General features: G+C 39.4%; 2 protein-coding genes across 3 annotated transcripts; one reads left to right on the forward strand and one right to left on the reverse strand.

The window, feature by feature from the left end:
• Window positions 1–1,607: 1,607 nt before the first annotated feature.
• On the forward strand, window positions 1,608–14,820 carry lypd6 (LY6/PLAUR domain containing 6). Its single transcript, XM_005933913.3, has 5 exons — window positions 1,608–1,685; window positions 7,795–7,944; window positions 12,390–12,488; window positions 13,303–13,433; window positions 13,504–14,820. Exons 2-5 carry the CDS (start codon window positions 7,827–7,829, stop codon window positions 13,681–13,683), a joined length of 528 nt encoding a protein of 175 aa, XP_005933975.1. The 5' UTR covers window positions 1,608–1,685; window positions 7,795–7,826; the 3' UTR covers window positions 13,684–14,820.
• mmadhca (metabolism of cobalamin associated Da) lies at window positions 14,201–21,017 on the reverse strand. 2 transcript variants are annotated; one of them, XM_005933911.3, is made up of 8 exons: window positions 20,900–21,017; window positions 20,369–20,411; window positions 19,122–19,263; window positions 18,790–19,007; window positions 18,394–18,499; window positions 15,572–15,693; window positions 15,408–15,494; window positions 14,201–15,025 (listed from the first exon to the last, which is right to left on the reverse strand). In XM_005933911.3, the coding sequence occupies exons 2-8, from the start codon at window positions 20,375–20,377 to the stop codon at window positions 14,807–14,809; spliced, it is 903 nt and encodes a 300-aa protein (XP_005933973.2). In that variant the 5' UTR covers window positions 20,378–20,411; window positions 20,900–21,017; the 3' UTR covers window positions 14,201–14,806. The 2 variants fall into 2 exon arrangements, with proteins under 2 accessions (XP_005933973.2, XP_005933974.1); XM_005933912.3 differs by lacking the exon at window positions 20,900–21,017 and adding an exon at window positions 20,634–20,878.
• Between the last annotated feature and the right edge of the window lie 805 nt (window positions 21,018–21,822).

Raw genomic sequence — 21,822 nt, forward strand, 5'->3', positions numbered from 1 at the left:
GTTTCACAGTTGCAAAGAAGTACACGGCATTTGGAGAAATACCATCGAACACAAGGTCTTGCTTTATGCAGATGATCTCCTGCTTTTTATTTCTAAGCCTTCAACTTCATTACCATCTACATTAAATCTGCTTGGTCAATTTGGTCAGCTTTTGGGTATAAACTGAACCTTCTGAACACTTACTGAAAATATGGGGCCAGTATAAGAAATACTTTCATCTCTGTGACTTCTCCCCTCTCAGCCCCACTGCATCTAACCATTTCTTTAAGCCTTCTACACAGGACAGTGGGTTTGTGGAGTGGCACAGAAGTGGAATAACTTGCTTTAAAGACCTGTTCATAGCCAACAAACTAGCATCATTTGAACAACTTGCTAATAAATACAATCTACCACCAACACACTTTTTCAGTTACTTGCAAGTCAGGCACTTTATTCATTCCCAGATTTGAGGCTCAAGCCCTCTACCAGAGCTACACTATTAGAAACTATCCTACAACTCAATCCGACCAATAGAGGGCCGATCTCCCTGCTTTACGATAAAATATTAAACTTGACACAAACCCCTTCATCCAAACTCAGAACATTATGGGCAGAAGACTTAGACATGACAAAACATGGGCTTCCATAAGCTAACATGCATCGGTGTAACTTTGTGCTGAACATTGGGGGGGTCAAGATCTCTGTCTAAATAAATAAATAAATCTGGGTAAATTCCCAGATGATTAAACATGCAACTATTTTGCTGGTAATAACTGAAATGAGTAAAGAAAATCAACAGCCTATTTATGCAAGATAATTCATAATTTTATTGGGGGGGGGGGGGGTGGGCGATAGCCCAGCTAAACCCCTGACAATCTCTGACGAAACATGGGCCTCCTATACTCAAACATGTCAACACAACATCATTATGTGCCTGCCACTGTTTAATCCAGTTAAAAGTGGTGCATAGAGCCCACTTCTCAAAATCCAGATTATCTCAGATCTATTCTGAAATCACTCCATATTGTGATAGATGCAAAACTGCTGAAGCCTCACTGATCCATATATACTGGTTTTGTCCCAACTTGACCAGTTCTGGACAAAGGTTTTCCATACCTTGTCCAGGATTCTCAGTGTGATGCTGCCACCTGGACCCCTGCTTTCTCTCTTTGGCATCAGTGGGAATGAGGCACCTCTACTGGCATTCTGTTCCCTCTTGGCCAGGAGGGCAATTCCACTGAGGAGGCTGGACGCTGCCCCTCCCACTCACAAACACCTGATGTAGCGGCTAAAACTGGCAAAAATAACACATTCACTTAAACTTCAGCAACATTGTAAAAAGTATTTTATCAAATTAAGAAAAAAAAAGGGAAAAAAAAGGAAAAATAGCGTACATATACTTATTAATTCGTTTATGAAAGTAATACATTTTGATAACTAACAAAATGCATATTTAAAAAAAATCATAAAGGGAAATTTTTGTATATCAGTGCATTGCTATATATAATATATAAATCCCCGCCATGAAAAAAAGGTGAATTAAAAAACATTGTTTTTTGTATGATGCATTTCTATTTGTGGGAGTGCCGATGTCTGTGACGTTGCAGCCTCCACCTCCCCTCCTCAGCCGCGCCGAGCTGCACTTCACTAGTTTCTGAGCTTCATCCGCGCCGAATGGAGAGCGTCCTATCGAGCATTTAAAGCTGGTAAGTTCTTATTAAAATAGTGTTGCGATAAAGTCGTAGAGTCAAGCTGTACTAACACATGTAATTTTAAATCAATTCCGTGCGCACCAGTGCAATTGAGAAGCGTTACGTTTAGATGAATTGATGATATGATATTTCATGAAATGCTGTCATGTTTTTGATCGTGAGATTTAGTTCATATTCACCATTTCAGTGAAGAGCAAATATAGTTGTGGAGACAGCATATGATCTTAAACTGAACTATGTGGGAACCCAGTAAATCTTTGTACCTTGTTAAAAGTTGTAAATTTACTGTGATTACACAAGTTTCCATGGTGCTTTTAATGTGGTAGACTTTGTGTGAAGTGCTACAGTCCGTAAAGTATTATCTACATTATCTACATTATATTCTGCTTAATGATTGAATAATTTTGACAGCTATAAGAACATTACATTTGAGTTCATGGGCCGCATATAACCCAGTTTATTCTGAAGTGTCGCCCAACCAGTAAAGCTATATTTAATCTGCCTTTCTTTTCAAAAAGTACAGTTTATACTACATGTTTCATTGCATGTCCTTCAAAGTAGATGTGCCGATGAACAAAACCTGGAGTTTTTGGGTCAGTTCTGGTCCTGACCTACATGTCTCACACCCCTATTTTACATATAAATATGAGCAGCTACATTGCAAAAATATTGTACTGGACTCAATTAAATCCCTCCTTATAGTGTGGAAGCTATGCTACCCAAATGTTGATAAAAATTTTAAATACACACAAAGTCCAGTTCTTTAGACTTGACCTCTCAGCACGACTGCTTTGTGGTTTTAAAGCCAAGTTTTGTAGTTTGGTCACAATAGGTTACAGTTTAAAGTTGGAGCAGCTTTAGAGATAACAAGAGATAATAATCCAATTATAAATGTTATATAGCACAGGTCACATGTACTTCTAAGGAATGTCTGCTTGTCATATTATCTTGATTTATGTATCATAATGAATCAGCTAATACAAATAGGCAGTAAGGAGACTACATTCATTTAGAGTGTCTGGCCAACTGTGACCTTTTTGGTCATGTTAAACAATGTTAAAATGTCAGATGCTTTATGAGCTAAGCAAAAACCTCACAAAAATCACGCAGTGATGTAGTGTGTCAGTAAATCCAGATGGCAATGCTTGGGAAGGGGACTTTATATTTATGACATTTCAACCACCTAATTATACAAGAGAAACAAGAATTTTGTGAATGCAGTCAATTATCTCTGACGTGATAGATAGGGAGAAAATCAGTGGAATGAAAGAAGTTAAGCCCCTGCCATATGTGTCTGGTCAATAGAGCTGAGCTGCTGATCTTCAAAGTCAACCCTGGTGGTCTAAATGTTGATCAAGTATTCTTTTGAAACACATGACCAATTTGGAGCAATAAGCCAGCTATTTTTGTCAGGTCAGACTGCAGGGTGAGTTAGTGGATTTTACTAAATTAGATCTATTAGCTCAACAACTGAGTTTGCCTGGGTGTAAACTAGAGGAAATGAAGACATTCTGAGTCAAGTGCAACACTAGAACATTATGATTTTGGAAATATAATAGCTAAAACAAGAGAAAAAGTTAGCTGAAGTTTAAAATGTAATGGGAAAAGTGTTAAATTAGCTAAAATGATAATGATAATATTCAGGCAAACCTGCTGAGACTGTTCAGTTTCAATAGTTAGCTAAAATTTCATAGCAGTTAAGATATTTGGCTAAAAGCTATTTACCGTAAAGAAGGTTGTAGTTATTTGCTAAAAATTGCAATAAAAACTTAATATACATTTCATTATGATAGTTTGGCACTGGATAATGGTTGCCATAATGGCTAATAATTAGCCATCAGCACAGATAATGGTTAAAATAAACAATTTATATTTATATATGGGTTACACTATTATATACTATTAGTTCATGTCTAAACTTAGTAGTTGAAATAGTAGTGGAAAATAATAATAAAAAAATCTGTGTATAATGAATACCTAGTATCAAGCTAACATTACTGGATTAACATTTAACATTTAAGCTAGCTACATAGCGTTAGGGGACAGGTGGTTAAATAAAATTGTTCAAAATAATGGCCAAATGATACATGTAAAAAGCTAATACAGTGACCACACAGATAAATTATGATGATGTTGAAATGGTTGTACTACAAAAGTACATAATTTAACTAACCCTGCATTCAAGTTCAATTGTATTGTAAATATCACAGCAAAATTAAACATTGTTCAATTAAAAAAAAAAAATCAGGTTAAATTACTCTGAAATGATCTTATCATCAGTGAGGTGATATTTGAGTTTATTTGACATAGCTGTGGCTGTGGAGGTATAGTTAACTGAAATGGTTTGGAACCACTGGAGCCGCCATTATTATTAGATCAATTAATGTTTTGCTCTTTTTTGTTTTGAACTTTTTTATGTGACATATTGTAGTTTCCAGTTGTGTTCTGTCACTAATTAGTCTTTCATTATATTTGCCTCCACATCTTCTCTTCTAAGATGTAACAAGTTGCACATGTTTCTGCACATTACTTTCTTTTATGCCAAAAATGAAGTGCAAATAATTCTAATTATGAACTTCATGATGTCCATACGACAGTTTAGGTCTGTCGCTTGTTTCATTAGTGCATGTCAAGTAATATATATTCATAAGATTCATCTTAAACTCCGACCCATTTCTTTCAATTTAGCCCATATATCTGCATCACATTCGTTTTTTTGTAATGTGTGGATGCATCCAGATGTGTAACTAAGCAGGTAACAATCTACAGTTTACACTATCTCTGAACTTCATCCCCTGTTGTCTTGACGGACTCTCCTTCAGATTCTTTTAGCCTTCTACAGCCTTTTAACCGGGACCCGAAGGAGTTGGTTGGTGCTGATTGAAACCTCTCCATCCCCCCAGTTATAACAGGGAGCCTTTGTATGTAATCCCTGCACTCCTGCCTTCTCCTCTCAGACCTAAAAACAGATTTTACTGCAGGCAAAGCCAGGGATCCTTCAGACAGCTCAAAGTTTGGGACCTAATCTCAAGTTTTTCTTTCAGCATACAGCGTATGATTAAGAGCTATACAGTAGCACTGTGCTTCGAGGAGCTTGATGAATGCAATAGGAGGAGACCTCTCTGACGACTAGGAGACCGCTGTGAAGGCTTTAGATTAATCCTGTTATTAAGCCTGATTTACAGACCTTTTTGTGTTTTCGTGTGTTTATTAGTTTCTCACATGCTGAAAAGACATGCAAATCTAGAGAGGAGGTTTTAATTATTTTAATCCTGAATATTAACTACCACTTAGACACTGTGGCATTCATTTTCACATTTGAGAACCTGGACTCATTGAAAATTAACATTTTAGCCTGAAAATGTATGTGGTCAATCAGTTACTAAGCTTCCTTTTAATGAAATTATTTTAGTTTCAGGTCTTATGACTTATAATCATGTCTTTGTGTTGGAAGTAAAACAAGTGTGTTCTTGTAGCACTTTACATTATGGGTGTTTGGACCAAAGTAAAGATGTGGATCCATTTTACTGGGGCATGCATAATGCAAAGAAAACAAGCATTTACAGCCCCACAGTCTGGCACAGTGCCTGGGGATAAAACATAAAAGTCAGGGATAAAACCAGGTCATCTGGTGTGTAATTCACTGATTGACGTCTCAGTGAATCTAAAAAGAGGGAGTGTTCTGACTGGACTCTAACTGAAAGCTCAGGATTGAGATATAATATCAATACAATCTCAAAATCCTCTATGAGGCTTTAATTATAGCAAAATAAATAGCTTTACTACAATGACTCTGACTTATTGTTGGCAATGTGGACCAAACTATCACTGCGGTTGAGCGGGGGCTGAATGGCTAGTAGCAACAAGCCAGATACTCCATGCTCCTGAAGCTGCATGTTGTAGCTCTCTTCACGACACAGACACTGGTCGGTTCTTTGAAACAGGCGTTTATTACTTGGGCTTTTTCTCTTCCTCAGCTTCACCATCACCAGTACACCAGTACGCCAATACGCCATGAGAACTGGTCACGAGTGAACAGTACAAACCAGTTAGCAACTTCACAGTACACATATTAAGTCCAAACACAAATAAAAACATTTCTCAAATGACAACTACCTCACTGACTGTTTGTCCTGAAAAGAGGTCCTTAAGTCCTTGTGCTGCTTTTCTTTTAATAAACCTTTAGCTTAACACGCTTCATGAGAGACATCTGCTCCCTCGCAGTACACGAAAGGTCTCGCTTACTCTCGTTAAGGGTATTCTCATGAGACACCAGCTCTTACACTTTACACATGTACATTTCAAATAAAGATATTTTTAACACTAACTATATATATTCATGAAATTATGTAATCCATTATAAATCAATCATCCACATCATGAACTCTATACAGAACATTATTTAACAGCATTTACACATGTGACTGAATACAGTCTCTAAGTCCACAAAGCACATGTAGATTGACTGGGAAATTCCAACACAACCCAAAGAGTCCAGAGGTCCATGACCAGGAAGAAAACTGCTTTGTTCCGCCTGAATCCAAGGTTCAGGACATAGTCTCCTGTCTTGTACGTTGACGTACATCTTCCTTTGGAGTCTGAGTAGTGTGATCCTCCTGCAATTTGAGTGCACCCTCTGGTCAACCTTTTTAAAGATGGGAACATCCACCCCAGTCTGCCAGTTCAGAGGCACTGCCCCAGATCTGTATGTGATGTAGCAGGGGGATGTCAACCAAGAAAGCCCCATAACGTCCAGAGGTTTAAGGAACCCTCCCCACTGATCCTGCCACCAAGTAGTTGTTTACCTGCTTCAATGACCTCACTTCTAATAATGGGCAAGTTGTCCCCATCGTCCCCAGACTCTGCTTTCTCTAAGCATTGTCATTGGGATTGAGGGGATCCTTGAAGAATTCCGACTGTACCCTCAGCTGAAGTCAGCAGCACCCCTATAGATAGATAGAGCACCACTTTTCTCTTGTGTCATCTGGTGGTTTGCCAGAATCGTTTCAACGCTGACCAAAAGTCTTGTTCCACGAGCTCACCAAACTTCTCCCACACCAGACTTTTTGTTTCAGCTACTACATAAGCTGCAATCTGCCAGCTGGTACCTGTCAGCTTCCTCTGGAGTCCCACAGATTACCCAAACCATACTCTTTTGTTTTCAGTGATTACAGGAAGGCTGTGTGTACCTCTGAAGTATAATTTGGTGCATAAGCTGAAGTAATAGTCAGGGACAACTCTCTTCCACGGGGAGAACCCCAACATATAGAAAGTACTCCAATGGGGGATACAAGTATACCTACCTACCCTTGCCCGCAATCTCTCACCAAGGGCAACCCCAGACTGGAGGGAGCCCAGCCCCTTTACACGAGACTGATTCCAATAACCTCAACCACTAGCTCAGTCTCCTTCTCCACGAGACAGGTGACATTTTGTGTCAATGGAGCTAATTTCAACAGTCAGGGATCGGCTCATCAGGTCCTCTCCCATTCCAGCTGATATGCACTACACTTGACCTCTATGGTGGCTCCTGCAGGTGGTGATGCTGGTCAGTGGATGCTGGGGCGCATAGTCCACAGAAGATACCAACTTTCTGCAGGGTCAATTGCTACAGACCTATAAACTTCATATTACCTTCAGATTAGTTCAAGAATAGTTTCTAGAGAGTTTTATTGATTGGCATTAAAATAATGAGAGCATTAATATAGGTTTACATGACCAGTGTTCAGTTTCTTGAGTAAAATATGGAAATATCAGCACTTTCATTATCTGTTAAATCCAGAAAGGGATGCTGAGGCTTAAAGCTGGCTCGTAGAGTTCCTTTGACATTTGATTAATGAAGCAGGCTCACAGCATGAGAAGGAACACAGGTGGTCACATTTATAGACTTATTGGTTCTATTATTAGCCACTTGAAGCCTTTTGTTGATGTTTCGTTGAGTTCAACTGTGGTTTAATCATACTTTCTTGTACACCAAAAATAACAATACATTAAAAAGACTCTGTAGTATCTTTAAAAAAAGCTCAGGGAGGCTGAGTGTTTACATTCTTTATCCGTTTAAGATTCTCTAATATTGTCATTTTAATCCACTCATGTTCAACAGGCCTAAGTGCATGAAGACACTCTGGTCCAATAATGGAGGCCTGGCCAACAGTGGCCTGGGTCCTGCTGCTGACCACCATCACTGACTGGGTGAAAACTGCGCAGTCACGGGACTTCACCATGAAGGATATCATCCTGCTGCACCCCTCAAGTAGGAGTATAGGAGTACTATTTTACATCTCAATTTGTTTAAAGGTTTGATACTGAATATGACTGAATAACATTGCACTGAACTTGAATGGAACGTTTTAATAATATCTATCGGAAACAAGCTGCAAGAAAAGCAGAAAGCAAGCACGGTGTAGAAAACAAAACTGTTGTTTTATTTAAATAAATAAATGTTACAAAGGTACAAAAGTCATGTTAACTGAATGAATAACGAGTGAGTACAGGTGCATTTAAATGCAACACATGCACAAATAAAACTTAATGGAAAGTTTCGTTTTGTATTTAAATCAGTTGTAGCTGCCAAAACAACAGTTTATTACAATATGTTAAAATATAAATATATAAAAGTATAGTTGGCATCCTTCTCTGATTGTAAGCTGGTTCTGCAGCTTTCATTCTCTCAACCATTGACGTATGACAGACAAACAAAAGCAACAGATGAGGGCTGTTATAACATAGATTACACTGATTGAAATGTGTGTTCTTAAAACACTAACATATACTAAGTGAACTTATTCCGGATACAAGTTACAGTTCTGCTATTTAACTTGCACCTCTAAAAGATCAAATGTATTTCATCTTTATTTGGAATTAATTCTTGGAAATAACACTGATGAATCCCTTTTCAAAATTCCTGAAAAAAATCTTGGAAACTCATTACACAAGGATGTGGTTCATGATCATCAAAGCGATTGGTTTGTGTCTTTGTTGAGAATAACAGGATTGTTCTTTGACTGAAAAGTGGCTGGTCCTTGTTTGATCCCTGAGTCAGAGACGTGGAGTAGACTGATGAGTATCCATAAATCTTTGGAGAGCATCTATGGCACAGGCTACAGATTTATTGCTTCTTTTTTAGTAATCAGTATAATTGTTAAATAAGCAGAAAATCAGAAGGTGATTGACCAAATGACATATTTTTAATTAACCCAAAGTTTCACAACCAGAAGCGTGTTTGTATAGTTTTTGTGTACCTGCCAGAGCCTTCATGTAAAAATGAGCTGCAGGACTCACATGAATAGAGACAACAAACTGAGAGGTTCACCTGAGCTGAATTTCCATTACCAATGATTTTTCCCTAGCTTAAAACACCTTTCACTCGTTAGGTTACCTGTATATTCGGATTCTGCACTTTACAACTCTTATTATTATTTCAAAATGCGGTTAAAATGATCCATATAAATGTATACACTTGGGTAATTTCATCTCAAATCAGGAAGTTTTTACATTTTCTGCTTATCCATCTCTGATTTGCATAAGTAGGGACTGTATAAGGATGTGAAAGGAACAAAACAACTGTGATATACTATACATGTTTATTCACACACTGAATGAATTAAAGAACTAATAGTTAAAAGTCAAAATACAAATATTTAAATGAATATATGAAATGTGCTAAAACATAAATATCCAGTAAAACCGCTAAAGTGTCTTACTTTAATGAGAAACATGTTAGACAGTAACATGATTTGTTTTAATTTAGTAGTTTTAGTAGATTTTTCTCAATAGACAGAAATTTCTGCCTAGAATAAACAAAAAACTGGACAACAGCTTGTTTTATTTTAAATGATTAAGTGTCCAATGTATTTACCAAGAAAGTGCACCTATGCTAATGCCACTGCCCTTTCTAAAGTAACAGTCAGATGACAGTCACAGTTATTAACACAGTTAGTAATATATGCATAATTTACATGTTCCCCACTGTGGTATACAAAGCATTGTAGACCAGTGGGTTTTGTGTTACTAATGACCAAAAAAAGCAGTTTTGTCACTTGGTATTCACACATTTCAATTGCCCATCGAGAACTTATGGAAGTTATTTGTCTACATCAATCATGACTTACTTACTCAATAACTTCTCTTTTTTGGGGCAAATCAGAGGTTACTGATAAAACAACAGGGTGTTTTTAAGTGTGCAAAGAAAAAAAAGCAGCTAATTTTAGCCTGCTTCTAGGTGGTTTCTAGGTAAAGTGATAGTGTCGTAATATGCCACAGAAAACTGATGTTTTGGGGATAAAAATTAAATGTTAGTATTGTGAAACAAAAATAACATGATGTCATATATGCCATTGTAGGTGCACAAATTGCTCAGCCTCGTGGAATTGTGAACAACACAAACACAGTCTTAAGACTCATAGCGACACACTTGGCTCTTTCAAAACCTTTTCTGCAACAAATAATGTTAATATAAAATGAAATTGGTCTGGGATGAACTTGCAGTTAATTTGAACCAAATTAACTGCAAGTTCAACTGGTATATACATTTATTTACGTAACCTTTAAAGTGCACTATACTACAGGCCACAGTCATACAGCACTTTATTTTAATAAGAAAAGCATCAAACCTGAACAGTGTGAACATTGTGACATGTGAATTAAACAAATACATCAAAATAGAAATGGTACAAGAAATATGAAAACAGTTTTACTATGTACAAACAGCAGCAGTTTTGATTTGATTCTCATCTGTGAGAATACTTACAGTGGGGCAAAAAAGTATTTAGTCAGCCACCGATTGTGCAAGTTCCCCCACCTAAAATGATGACAGAGGTCAGTAATTTGCACCAGAGGTACACTTCAACTGTGAGAGACAGAATGTGAAAAAAAAATCCATGAATCCACATGGTAGGATTTGTAAAGAATTTATTCGTAAATCAGGGTGGAAAATAAGTATTTGGTCAATACAAAATACACTCAAATTTAACTAATTGGCAAACAATACGTTCTATGGTCTCACAGGGCTCACACGACAAGCTGTATCTTTGCATCCCATGGGCAAAGCATGACGTGAGAGTCCAAAGGACCTTCGAATGACGCAGAGATGCTTTGGGCCGTACAGCACCTCAGTAGCACACGGACTTTCAACTCCCGCCACAGATTTTCTATGGGGTTGAGGTCTGGAGACTGGCTAGGCCACTCCAGGACTTTCAAATGCTTCTTACGGAGCCACTCCTTTGTTGCCCGGGCGGTGTGTTTTGGATCATTGTCATGTTGGAAGACCCAGCCTCGTTTCATCTTCAAAGTTCTCACTGATGGAAGGAGGTTTTGGCTCAAAATCTCACGATACATGGCCCCATTCATTCTGTCCTTAACACGGATCAGTCGTCCTGTCCCCTTGGCAGAAAAACAGCCCCATAGCATGATGTTTCCACCCCCATGCTTCACAGTAGGTATGGTGTTCTTGGGATGCAACTCAGTATTCTTCTTCCTCCAAACACGACGAGTTGAGTTTATACCAAAAAGTTCTACTTTGGTTTCATCTGACCACATGACATTCTCCCAATCCTCTGCTGTATCATCCATGTGCTCTCTGGCAAACTTCAGACGGGCCTGGACATGCACTGGCTTCAGCAGCGGAACACGTCTGGCACTGCGGGATTTGATTCCCTGCCGTTGTAGTGTCTGATGGTACTGTTATGGTGTTGCGTTCACCGTCCCGTTGGTTATCTTGTCGCATGACTTTACCCCCGGATGAGTCTCTGGCCCTGGACAGGTGTTCCATTTTCAGATGCCCCAGTTGTTTCACCAACTGCTTGCCTATTGTAGATTCACTTCCAGTCGGTGGGTCAATCTTTTGGTGCCTCAAGCTCTTGGTCTCTGGCGGTGGTCGACTGAGTTGGCAGTGCTTTTAGTGTAGAACAGGTCCACACAGACATGGGGGAAGAAACCTTAGAAGACGTTACAGGTCTGTGAGAGCCAGAGATTTTCCTTGTTTGAGGTGACCAAATACTTATTTTCCACCCTGATTTACGAATAAATTCTTTACAAATCCTACCATGTGGAATTCATGGATTTTTTTTCACATTCTGTCTCTCACAGTTGAAGTGTACCTCTGGTGCAAATTACTGACCTCTGTCATCATTTTAGGTGGGGGAACTTGCACAATCGGTGGCTGACTAAATACTTTTTTGCCCCACTGTATGAGAGTCATAGTTTATATACTTTAAGAGCTTTGTCTATCTTACATCCAAACCTGAACCCAGTATCCAATCCCCAAAAACCTAACACACGTCTTTGCAAGGAAGTCGGGGCACCTCGGAAAAACAAGCCTCAGGATAAGATGGAAACTCGTTTCAGGAAGATTCGTACCAAAGTGCACCTGGTTTTGGGGCCCCTCCAGCTTTGATTAACAAGCCCTTCACATCTTCTGGTCCTATCTGTGCTTTGAGGGCAACTTCATAACCATGTCAGAAGCCAGGGAAAAGGCAGGGGTGGTCGAATTTTAGGACATTCGTCTCTCTTATGATTCTGAAATAACCCAGAAACACAGAGAATGTGTACAGTGATTGAATGAGCTAATTAAAAAAAACACCCCAGAAGGTTGATGAATGAAGGTCCCTTTCTGCAGGAATGATATTACACACAGGACGAATGAAAACACGCCTTCTTCACTTATTGAACTTAAAACTGAATACAGTTGTGTCTCCACAGCTACTCCTTACCCTGGCGGATTCAAGTGCTTCACATGCCAAGATGCTGTAGATAACTACGACTGCAACCGCTGGGCCCCGGACGTGTACTGTCCAAAGGGTACGTCAGCTTTTGATTCATCTGTGGCTGCCTGCTCAAGGAGATGTCAGTTCAAGTGACTTCTCTTGAGAAACGTGTTTCTTTGGGAATGCGCTACAAACGAACATCAACAAAATGATTAAAATAAATAAAATAGATTGATATAAACAATATTTATAATAATTTGCTAGGACTTGGTAGGAAGGAAGAACTTTTAAGCGGAATTGGCCTACAGTACAATCAGACTCAGAGAAGGGCAGCCCATTTGCTGCAGGTGGTTTTGGAGGTGAGTGGAGGGAGATGCTAGCCCCCCCCCTTCTCCAAAATCTCATTTGCATGCCCTTTTTGCCAGCACTTCAGCAAGGTGTGACGACTGATGGCTAATCTTGCTCATCAGTGTAGAACATAGTGTTGAACAGGTGTTCCCACAGTTATCTTTCATCAGAGGAACTTTGCTTCCTACTTCTTGGAATCTTACTTCGCACGTTCGGTCGACTTCACGGGGATCTACATCTGCTTGGCAACTGGAACACATTCTTAATGTGCAGTTAGACAGAGTTGATGGAAACACGTTTTCCCAAACTCAGTAGGGCCAGAGCCCACTGTGGAATCTGAAAATCATCTACCTGCCATCCAACTCTCTAAACAAACTGTGATCACCAAAAGCTGAAAGTGTCATGCACTGAAAAGTACCGTTTGGTAGTTCTTATCTTTCTAAATTTAAATATTTGTTGGCAGTTTTAAACTTTGTACTCCTCATATTGGGGCTGCCTGTGAATCTGTCAAGTTATTAAGACATAATTGGTCACATGAAGGGAATTTTACTGTCCTTCAGATACTAAATACTGCTCCACCCTCCACATGATGGATAGAAGTGGGGAAAGTGTGTCTGTGACCAAGCGCTGTGCCACCTTGGAGGAGTGTCTGTTCACTGGCTGTGCTGACGTTGCCGATACTGGCTACCAGGTACGTGGAGAGCTCTGCCTTCAGATGTCTCCTCAACCTTAACGTGATAGGCTTTCCTCTCATCCCTCAGGTGTGCTCTTCCTGCTGTGAGGGGAACATCTGCAACGTGTTGGTGCCCAGAAATGACAGCAGTGCCATTTTCTCCTCCATTTCTCCTTTGGTTAGTTTGAGCGGGAGTCTTCATTCTAGAGCGCTGTGCTACATCATCATCGCCATCATTGTTGTCATCTTCACAGCTGGACGTGTTTGAGACACGTAGAAAGAGAACAGCTGCTATGTGTAGTGGCAGAACTGGGACCTGTGTTGGCTGCGTGTTTCAGTAACTGAAGGTTTAAAGACATTTTTATATGTTAGACAACTGATTCAACTTTGGTTTCCTTTCTTCTTTTCCACTTTTTTAATAGTCGATCTGCATTTCTGTGTTTTCTGTTATATTTATAATGTTACTTTGTATATAGCTCATAATAAACATCTCTGAGTCAAAAGCTCAGGCTTCACAATGATCTAAACACTGTCTCAGATATGTCTTCTACTCCTGGCTCTGCGTGACGATGCTGACTATCCCTAATATGGTAGATCATTATAGACTTAAACAATAATAAGAGAAGACATCTGGATTTTTAAAACCTAAAGAAGTCCAGTTGCCTCCCTTTTTCAAGCTCTCAGGACTCCCTAATATGGTCATCAGAGCACTGGTTGACAGCACTGAAGCTCCGCCCACTTGCTGTTCAAACCTGTTTGCAAGACACAGCCAGTCACAAAAAAGCTGAAGTACATAAATATAATTTAATAAGCAGTGTGTCCATGTTCATCCCGGTCAGTGTGCATTCTGGGAGCTGTTCCCATAATAAATTGAAATCTTCTGAAACTATTTATAATATTTCTCCATCGTTTCTTTACACTGCGTGCAACAGATCAGAGAAAACCAACACTGTACTTGCTGCTGTAAAAAGAATATGAGCCGCTAACATGTTAAGGTGTTTGAAACGGAGAGATTTTCCTGGTAATTAGCACCAACAGCTGTAGAACATCTGTCGCAGTACTTCATAAATACTCAAACTGTAAAATATGAACATTGTCTACAGATGAATCACATGGTGAAATTGTTTCTTCTCTGAGTGTCTCCCTGCATGCAGAGCAGGGTAACGCTTCTGTCAGTCAGACACAGCACTGACGTCCGCATTAGAGTGTCAGTTAGATCCTTAGCAACACAGAGGTCTGCACAGATGCTTTGTGTTACAACATTACACAACTTTCCATTGATACAAACCAGCTCCATAACAGGAAACGTTAGCGGCTTCTCCAAACCATAAACAGAACCCTTCTGTTTGAATTTGATTCTATTCTATTTTTAAAAAAAAAGAAAAAGAAGTTTATTCCTCATCATTGAGTGCGTCTGAAAATCCTTGAAGTCTAGCAACAGCAGCACTTTGAACAGGTGCGTTGGTGAAAATAGTCCCCACAAACAAAGGAGTCCCCCTGAGGATATGGCGGATGACTGTGCAGGAGCTCGACACCTCGATGTGAAAGCCCCGATGTCCCAGCTCACTGTCTGTTCGCAGTGTGGTTTCGCCCAATGGAGACGCAAAGAACTGTTGAGGAAAGGGGGGAAAATTCCATTATTAAAACAATATTGTTCTGTTTGTTGTCCTCAGTTTTCACAGCTGAACTACCAGAATTTGAGTTGACAGGAAGTTTAACGGGAAAAATCTCTAGAAATGTTACAAGGGAAAATACATTTTTCCAGATTTTCCAAACAATGTAACCAAAAGGTTTATAAGCATGTGTGGTTTCACATCATATTGTGTTTGGGCTTTTCCCACCCAACAGACAACTACTGCAATATAACATTTTTTCTATCAAAGAAAATTAAACTAACGTAAGCTTCATTCATAGAATAAGTATATGCTTTGTGAGTTTAGATTGCAGATTGAGACAGTAAAGAACAGGCACAGTGAACACAGAATTACTCACTGCTGCTCCCGTTGTTGGGTCAATGAAGTCCGCCCAGTATCCTGCAGTCCACAGAGCGAAACACATCTCCTTTGCCCCGCTCACAAACTGCAGTTAGGACAAAGTCACAGTCACCAACTGCTACAACCTCTGAAGTCTGTAATGGGCAACACACGAGGACTTACTTTACTTAGCAGCTGGTCTCTATCCAGCTCTGTCTCCTTGTCCTCTGACCGACCGCTCGTCTGCGTGACCGTCACCACTGTGATGGAAACTGTGGGCGCCGAAGGAAACAACTGCTCCAGATCTGAGACACAGAGGCGCACGTATGTTAATAAAGCCAATTATAACTCTTTTCATCTCTGTATGACATGCCTCAAACTAGAGCTGGGCGATAGAACGATAACGATATGTATTGCGAAATATATATATATATATATATATATATAATATAATATATATATTATATATATATATAACCTATATATATATCATATAAACTATATATATATATATACACCAGTAATAATATATATTATATATATACATACATACTAACACATTACAAACACTACACACACATACATATATTTACTTAACACCCATTTTCTCGATAGAAAAATTAACTATTGCGATAGACCTCGCATCGCTCTTGTCCTCTTAAAAAAAGAAAAAAAAAAAAAGAACAGCCAATCCAAATTAAGTAGCGCAGAGCCGAACCAATCACAGCCGCAGCGTCACGTCACGTGACTTGTTACGTACAGCACATGTGTATTTGTTTGGGAAGCAGCCAGCCACGTGCCGCCCGGGTAATGGAGGAAATGAGTGTGCCGACTAGAGAAAAATCGAACGAGGAAAATTACCGAAGAGAAAACAGATGATGGTTCCAATGCCGGAGAGATTGTCGAACGGAAGAGCCATAGAAGTTCTGTAGTGTGAAGGTATTTCGGCTATTTCAAGTCTGACAAAAAACAGAGTAGCGCGCACTGTAAATTGTGCCGAAAGCAAGTCTGGAAATACAATAAAGCGGTGCATGCTCAGTCTCTGACTGGAAGCGCTAATTCGTCATTCGGCTTTTGTCAGACTAAAGTAACTGTTAAAACTGTTTGAAAAGCTCAGCTATACAACAAGGAGAGATTGAGAATTTCCTTTTAGTTCTCAGTTTATTTGATATTGACAAAAGTTAGTCAGTTTTGTCTGTTCTTCTGTAAAACAAACTAAGATTTATTTTTAGAATTAATATTTTGTTTCTAAGTGGAATTGACAATTTAGTCTGTTTCGTTTGTTCTATTTTGAAACTTAAACGCTTTAGCGGCTGCCTTTTGTGTAGTTTGCAATATTTGCCTTTATTTATCTGAAAAAGTCTCATGTTCCTTAAGTACATCTACCCTGTTGAACTTATTATGGGAAATAAATATTTAAATAAAACAAGCTGCTGATTATTTCACATTTTACTTGTGAGCAACGGCACATTTAAATCTTACAAATATAGTTATTTGGCTTATATCGTGATAGATATCGTTATCGCCTGAAATGAAAAAAACATATCGTGATATGAAAAAATCTCATATCGCCCAGCTCTACCTCAAACCATTCTGTTTGTTGTAGTTGTGAACTGAGTTTTGTAACCTTGGAAACAAAAAAAATCTGAAAAATTTAAGTTACCGTATTTCCCGGACTACACAGCGCACCTGAATATTAGCCGCACAAGCTAAAATCAGGGGAAAATCCTGTTTTGTACATACATTAGCCGCACCTGACTAAAAGCCGCAGGTGTTTCAATGTTGACTTATCATATGTAAGAGAATATGCACAAAGGAATTGTCAGGAAAGAGATGGCTGTTTGGAGACACACCCTTTTATTAATATTTTGAAAAACAAGTTATGGGTACATATTTGCATAACTTTTTAGGTATATGTACAAGTAGCGGTAATTACAAGTACGAAACATGTACTGTGCTTCATAAACGAGTAACAAATGTAGTACATAACAATAACCTACAGCACACCAGAAAAATAGATTCGGACTACCTTTTAGGCTCAGGTGCAGTGACACGGCTTTAACAAGAAGAAAAGTCAGTCATTCCACCATCTTTCTCTTCTTCCTGCGCACTAAAACCACCAAAGTCCTCTTCTCCAGTGTCGGAAACGAACAGGCTCAGGTGGCTTCGTCATCCACTCTCCGCTTCTCTCCTTCGTTGTCACTTTCAAAACCAAAGAAATCCTCGTTGTCAGTGTCAGAGTCGAACACCCTCAGAAGGGCCGTGGCGGTGTCCTCCTCTCCATCATGCAGCAGTCCAGCCCTTCGAAATCCGTTGGTGATCGTGGATGTTTTCACACTTTTCCACGCTGTCAGATTCCACCGGTGGAGTTGGGCATAACTTGCTTTTCGCAAGTTTATCGCCGCTCGTCATCCACGACCTCCCGCTGAACGCGTAGCGCTACTTTGAAGTTTGTTTTTCGCGCTACTTCGTACGGCACTACGTTGCCTGGCGGATGGACATGTGACCAACATACCACTCTTGAACCCCGATCCTTCCGCCAGGCAACGTAGTGCCGTACAACAGCGGAACAAACAAAACAAATCGTCTTACGATATCACAAAAATCATGGACAATCCATAGAAAAGCCGCACCTGACTAAAAGCCGCAGGGTTCAAAGCTTGTGCAAAAAGTAGCGGCTTATAGCCCGACATTTACGGTAGTAGTTTTTTCCCTTGTATGTGTATAATCTTTTTTTTTTAAATACACAGACGCAAATTCTCATCTATAGATGCACAAACATCAATCTTTTAGATATTTTGGTTTGCAAGGTTACAAAACTCAGTTCACAACTACACAGTCTGATTTACAAGTACAAAATATTTATGACCACAATATTCAGTATTTTTTCTTCTATATCATCAGAAATATTGTTATCGTAAATTCTTAAATATCCAGATATCATTTTGGCTTGTGTTGCCCACACTCACAGTCAGCGAAGGTAATGCTGGGTGAATCTCTCTTACCTTTCCTCAGCAGCTCTGGGCAGGAGTTTATGGCACAGTCTGTTTCTGTCTGATTAAAGTACTGCTCAGCTTTGCTTACTCTCGTGGAAATAGGCCCCAGCTTTCCCTGAAAAACAAACAATCACACACCCTCTCAGACAAAAGTGGTAAAAATGTAGCTCTGGCTTATTTTTTCATTTTTTATTTATTTATTGTTAATTTTCATACTTGGAATCTTACAATGAAGTGTTACTGACATCTGTGTTTCTCCTGAAACCAATGAGCCACAGCAGCTCACTTACATTTAAAATAAATCAAAGACATTGACTTTAATTTGTTCTCTCTGCTGCTCTGAACTGTAGTCCTAAAAGCTCTGACTGTGTTACAGCTCATAATGTAACTATTTAAAAATCTTACATGGAACTCGTTGACAAACTGGGCCAGTATGAACTGGTGTCTCTCTGTGCTGCTTGGAACCGTCAGCACATCAGGCACCGTTTTGTGAACCGGCGCCTTCTTTTGGTCCTCCATGCCCTCCAGGTGGCAGTCAAACCCAGCGTTACCAGGCAACTGGAAGCGCTGGTCCTGAGGTCCAAATGGTCCCATGTTCTCATCAGGCCACACAGTCCTTGGGCCTGGAGTGATGTGACAAAGATGATTTGTCAGCGTTTGCTGCCACAGGTGCTAAACAGTTTACTACTGAAAACTGCATTGCAACACTGCCTGACGTCCTTTCCTGTTCGACTCACCTGAGTCTGTATGTGATACCGCTATGTAAGGCTCATCTGAGCTCGCAGCAGAGAAGGTTCTGGTTGTTCCAGCCCTGAGAGAAGCTAAAGCTCGACAGCCAGCAGCACGAGACAGGACCGCCCTGCTTTGACCACACAGCACCTGCAGACAGACGACGACATGTGTCAACAGACAGATACATGAAACAGGAACAGCCCTGCCCACGGTGGACTGTCTGCAGCTTCATACTTTTACTGTATGTTTTGTTTAGGACAAACTGGATGCTGCCATTTAGTTCCGGTTCTCTGGAAATAAAGAGACAGATGCATCTAATACGTTGGAGTATTGAGGAATTTAATGCTTTCCTGTGATCAGACTAAAACTTTTCAAATTTTTTTGGAATTGATCTCATAAAGAGGAGAAGGATGACACAGTTCAACACATGGACTTCCTATATAACATAGCTTCTAAGACCTTATCACTGCAGCTGACCTCTCCAATCTTCTAACAGAGGTCTCCTAACTGTCTCTCGCTCAGATTTTAAAACCAAAGATTAAAACCAGTGCTTTTGAGGTAGTGGCGGGCGGCCAAACTGTGAAACAGCCTCCCTCCACCAAACAGGTCAGCTGATTGTGTCATTTCTTTAGACGACTATTACAAACTCATTTTTATGAGTTAGCGTTCCCTTAATCTTTTCTCTTTTATGTTGAGACATCGTTTATTTGAAATCTGACAATTTTAATGTTATTTCAAGCTAACTAAGACGTTTGTCTGCATAAAAAGAGCTTTGATTTTTATGTTGTTTTTATTCTGACTGGAAACAGATAAAAACATATTGTTCTCTTTAGCATTTAAACAATCTGAACATGTGGTTTGATGAAGTTTTGACCTTTTAATATGAAAATACTGCCAATAAAAAAATTAAAAAAAAAAACAAAACCCCAAAATACTCATTAGCGAGGAGTGGTTTCAGACAGTGTGCTTTAATGCTACACTTGAGTGGTGAATAAAAATGTTACTGGCCTGAATGGGCCAACAGCTAGTACTGCCTGTAACTGAAACCCTATATTTAATATCAATATAGGGTTTCAATGATTTCAAAATCATTGTGCAGCGTTTTAAAATGATTTAAAGTTATTTCTTGGACAATCAGACATTCTTTTTAAAATCTACTCTGGCCTAAGTGAATAGCAGTACCCATAACATTAGCATGAGCCATAACATTAGCATGAGCCATAACATTAGCATGAGGAAAATGGTCACTTACATTAGACATTGTGCTTAGTTTCCCTCGCCTTTTATCCTTGAACCTGTTTGATGAAAGAGTAACAAGAAGAAGATAGAAACTGTTATTCCCAACAGAAAACTCAAAAGAAAACTTTAAAACTCCCAAATGTTAGCTTTGCTAACCAGCCGAGCTAAAATAGCTTGTATGATGCAATGACTGCATGTGTCCCTCCATGAAGAAACACATGTGACCAATACACTTATTTCACACATTAATCTACACAGACTATAATCCTCTAAAATACCTTAGGTTCAACTATCAGCTAGCTAACAACACAGCTAGCTTTGGCACCAGCTATCACAAGGAGAGTCGTTCGGTCAGCTGATATCTACTCTTATCACTTTCTCTTTTTTTAAATAAGAGTTCATCTAAAGCACTTCCTGTAGTCACGTGACCTTAAAAAGACCACTGCACAGTGCAAAGCACGAGCGCCTTCGTGTTCATAATAAAGAAAACAAATGTTATTGTGTTGTTGGGAGTACAGCAGGAAAAGTACACACTGTTCCGTACCTGGCGACTTGCACGTACTGTATGCTTTTACAAAACAAGGACGGAAAGTCAGGAGGGACAAATGAATCCCGCACGACTTCCGTAACGCCCTCCTCTTCTTCTACACATATGTATGCTCTGTGTGCATTGAGCGCCATCTAGTGGGCGGTTTGCAGTTGTCTCCGTCAGTGAGTGAAAATTTTCTACGATTACTTCTTGTCAATACAAGAACATTTGCTTTATGCTTGTTGTTTAATTCTACAGAGTTTCTATTCTTCTTTCTTTGTCAGAAGCTCGGCCTTGCTGGGTGCATTTTCTTAACTTGTTACGCTGATGTTTAGGTCTATAACTGGGCAAACACTAAAGAAGACAGAGGAGTAAATCATACCTGTATCTGTGCTGAATGAGAATGAATAATTCCAAATCAAAATCAATGAATACACAACACTTTTTTATTACGTCTTTCTTCACCCGCTCTATATTCTTAGATGCACTGTATCAAAGACTCTTAAATCAGCATCACTTAACACAAACTTTTTAATAGACATTTCCTCTCACTCCACATCTCATCCAGGCATTTCTTTGCAGCCCACATAATTGCATAGTCTCCGATCCAATCACAAGATCAGTCTGGATGTGGAGCCGAGATTTTGCAAAGCATACAACATTTCGACATGGTGAAATTCAAATGATCTTTTTTAAATCTCAGCACAAGATGGCAGCAAATCAACAGTTAACAGAACCAAGGCAGTATTTATAACAGCAGTACTGATCTGCTTCGCCTTGTAATGTGACACTAATGTGTCTGTCTGTTACCTTGAAAAGTTTTCATGATATTCATGATAGCTGCCACATTGCAGCTGCTTTTATGTTCAGCACATGCTGTTCGTGAGAGATAAACATGAAGCAGGGAACCACTGTACTCACAAATGCATTTTTCTAAA

The sequence above is a fragment of the Haplochromis burtoni genome, unplaced genomic scaffold (genome assembly GCF_018398535.1).
Source record: "Haplochromis burtoni strain Fernald_Lab_line unplaced genomic scaffold, NCSU_Asbu1 Contig_139, whole genome shotgun sequence".
Classification (NCBI taxonomy): Eukaryota; Metazoa; Chordata; class Actinopteri; order Cichliformes; family Cichlidae; genus Haplochromis; species Haplochromis burtoni.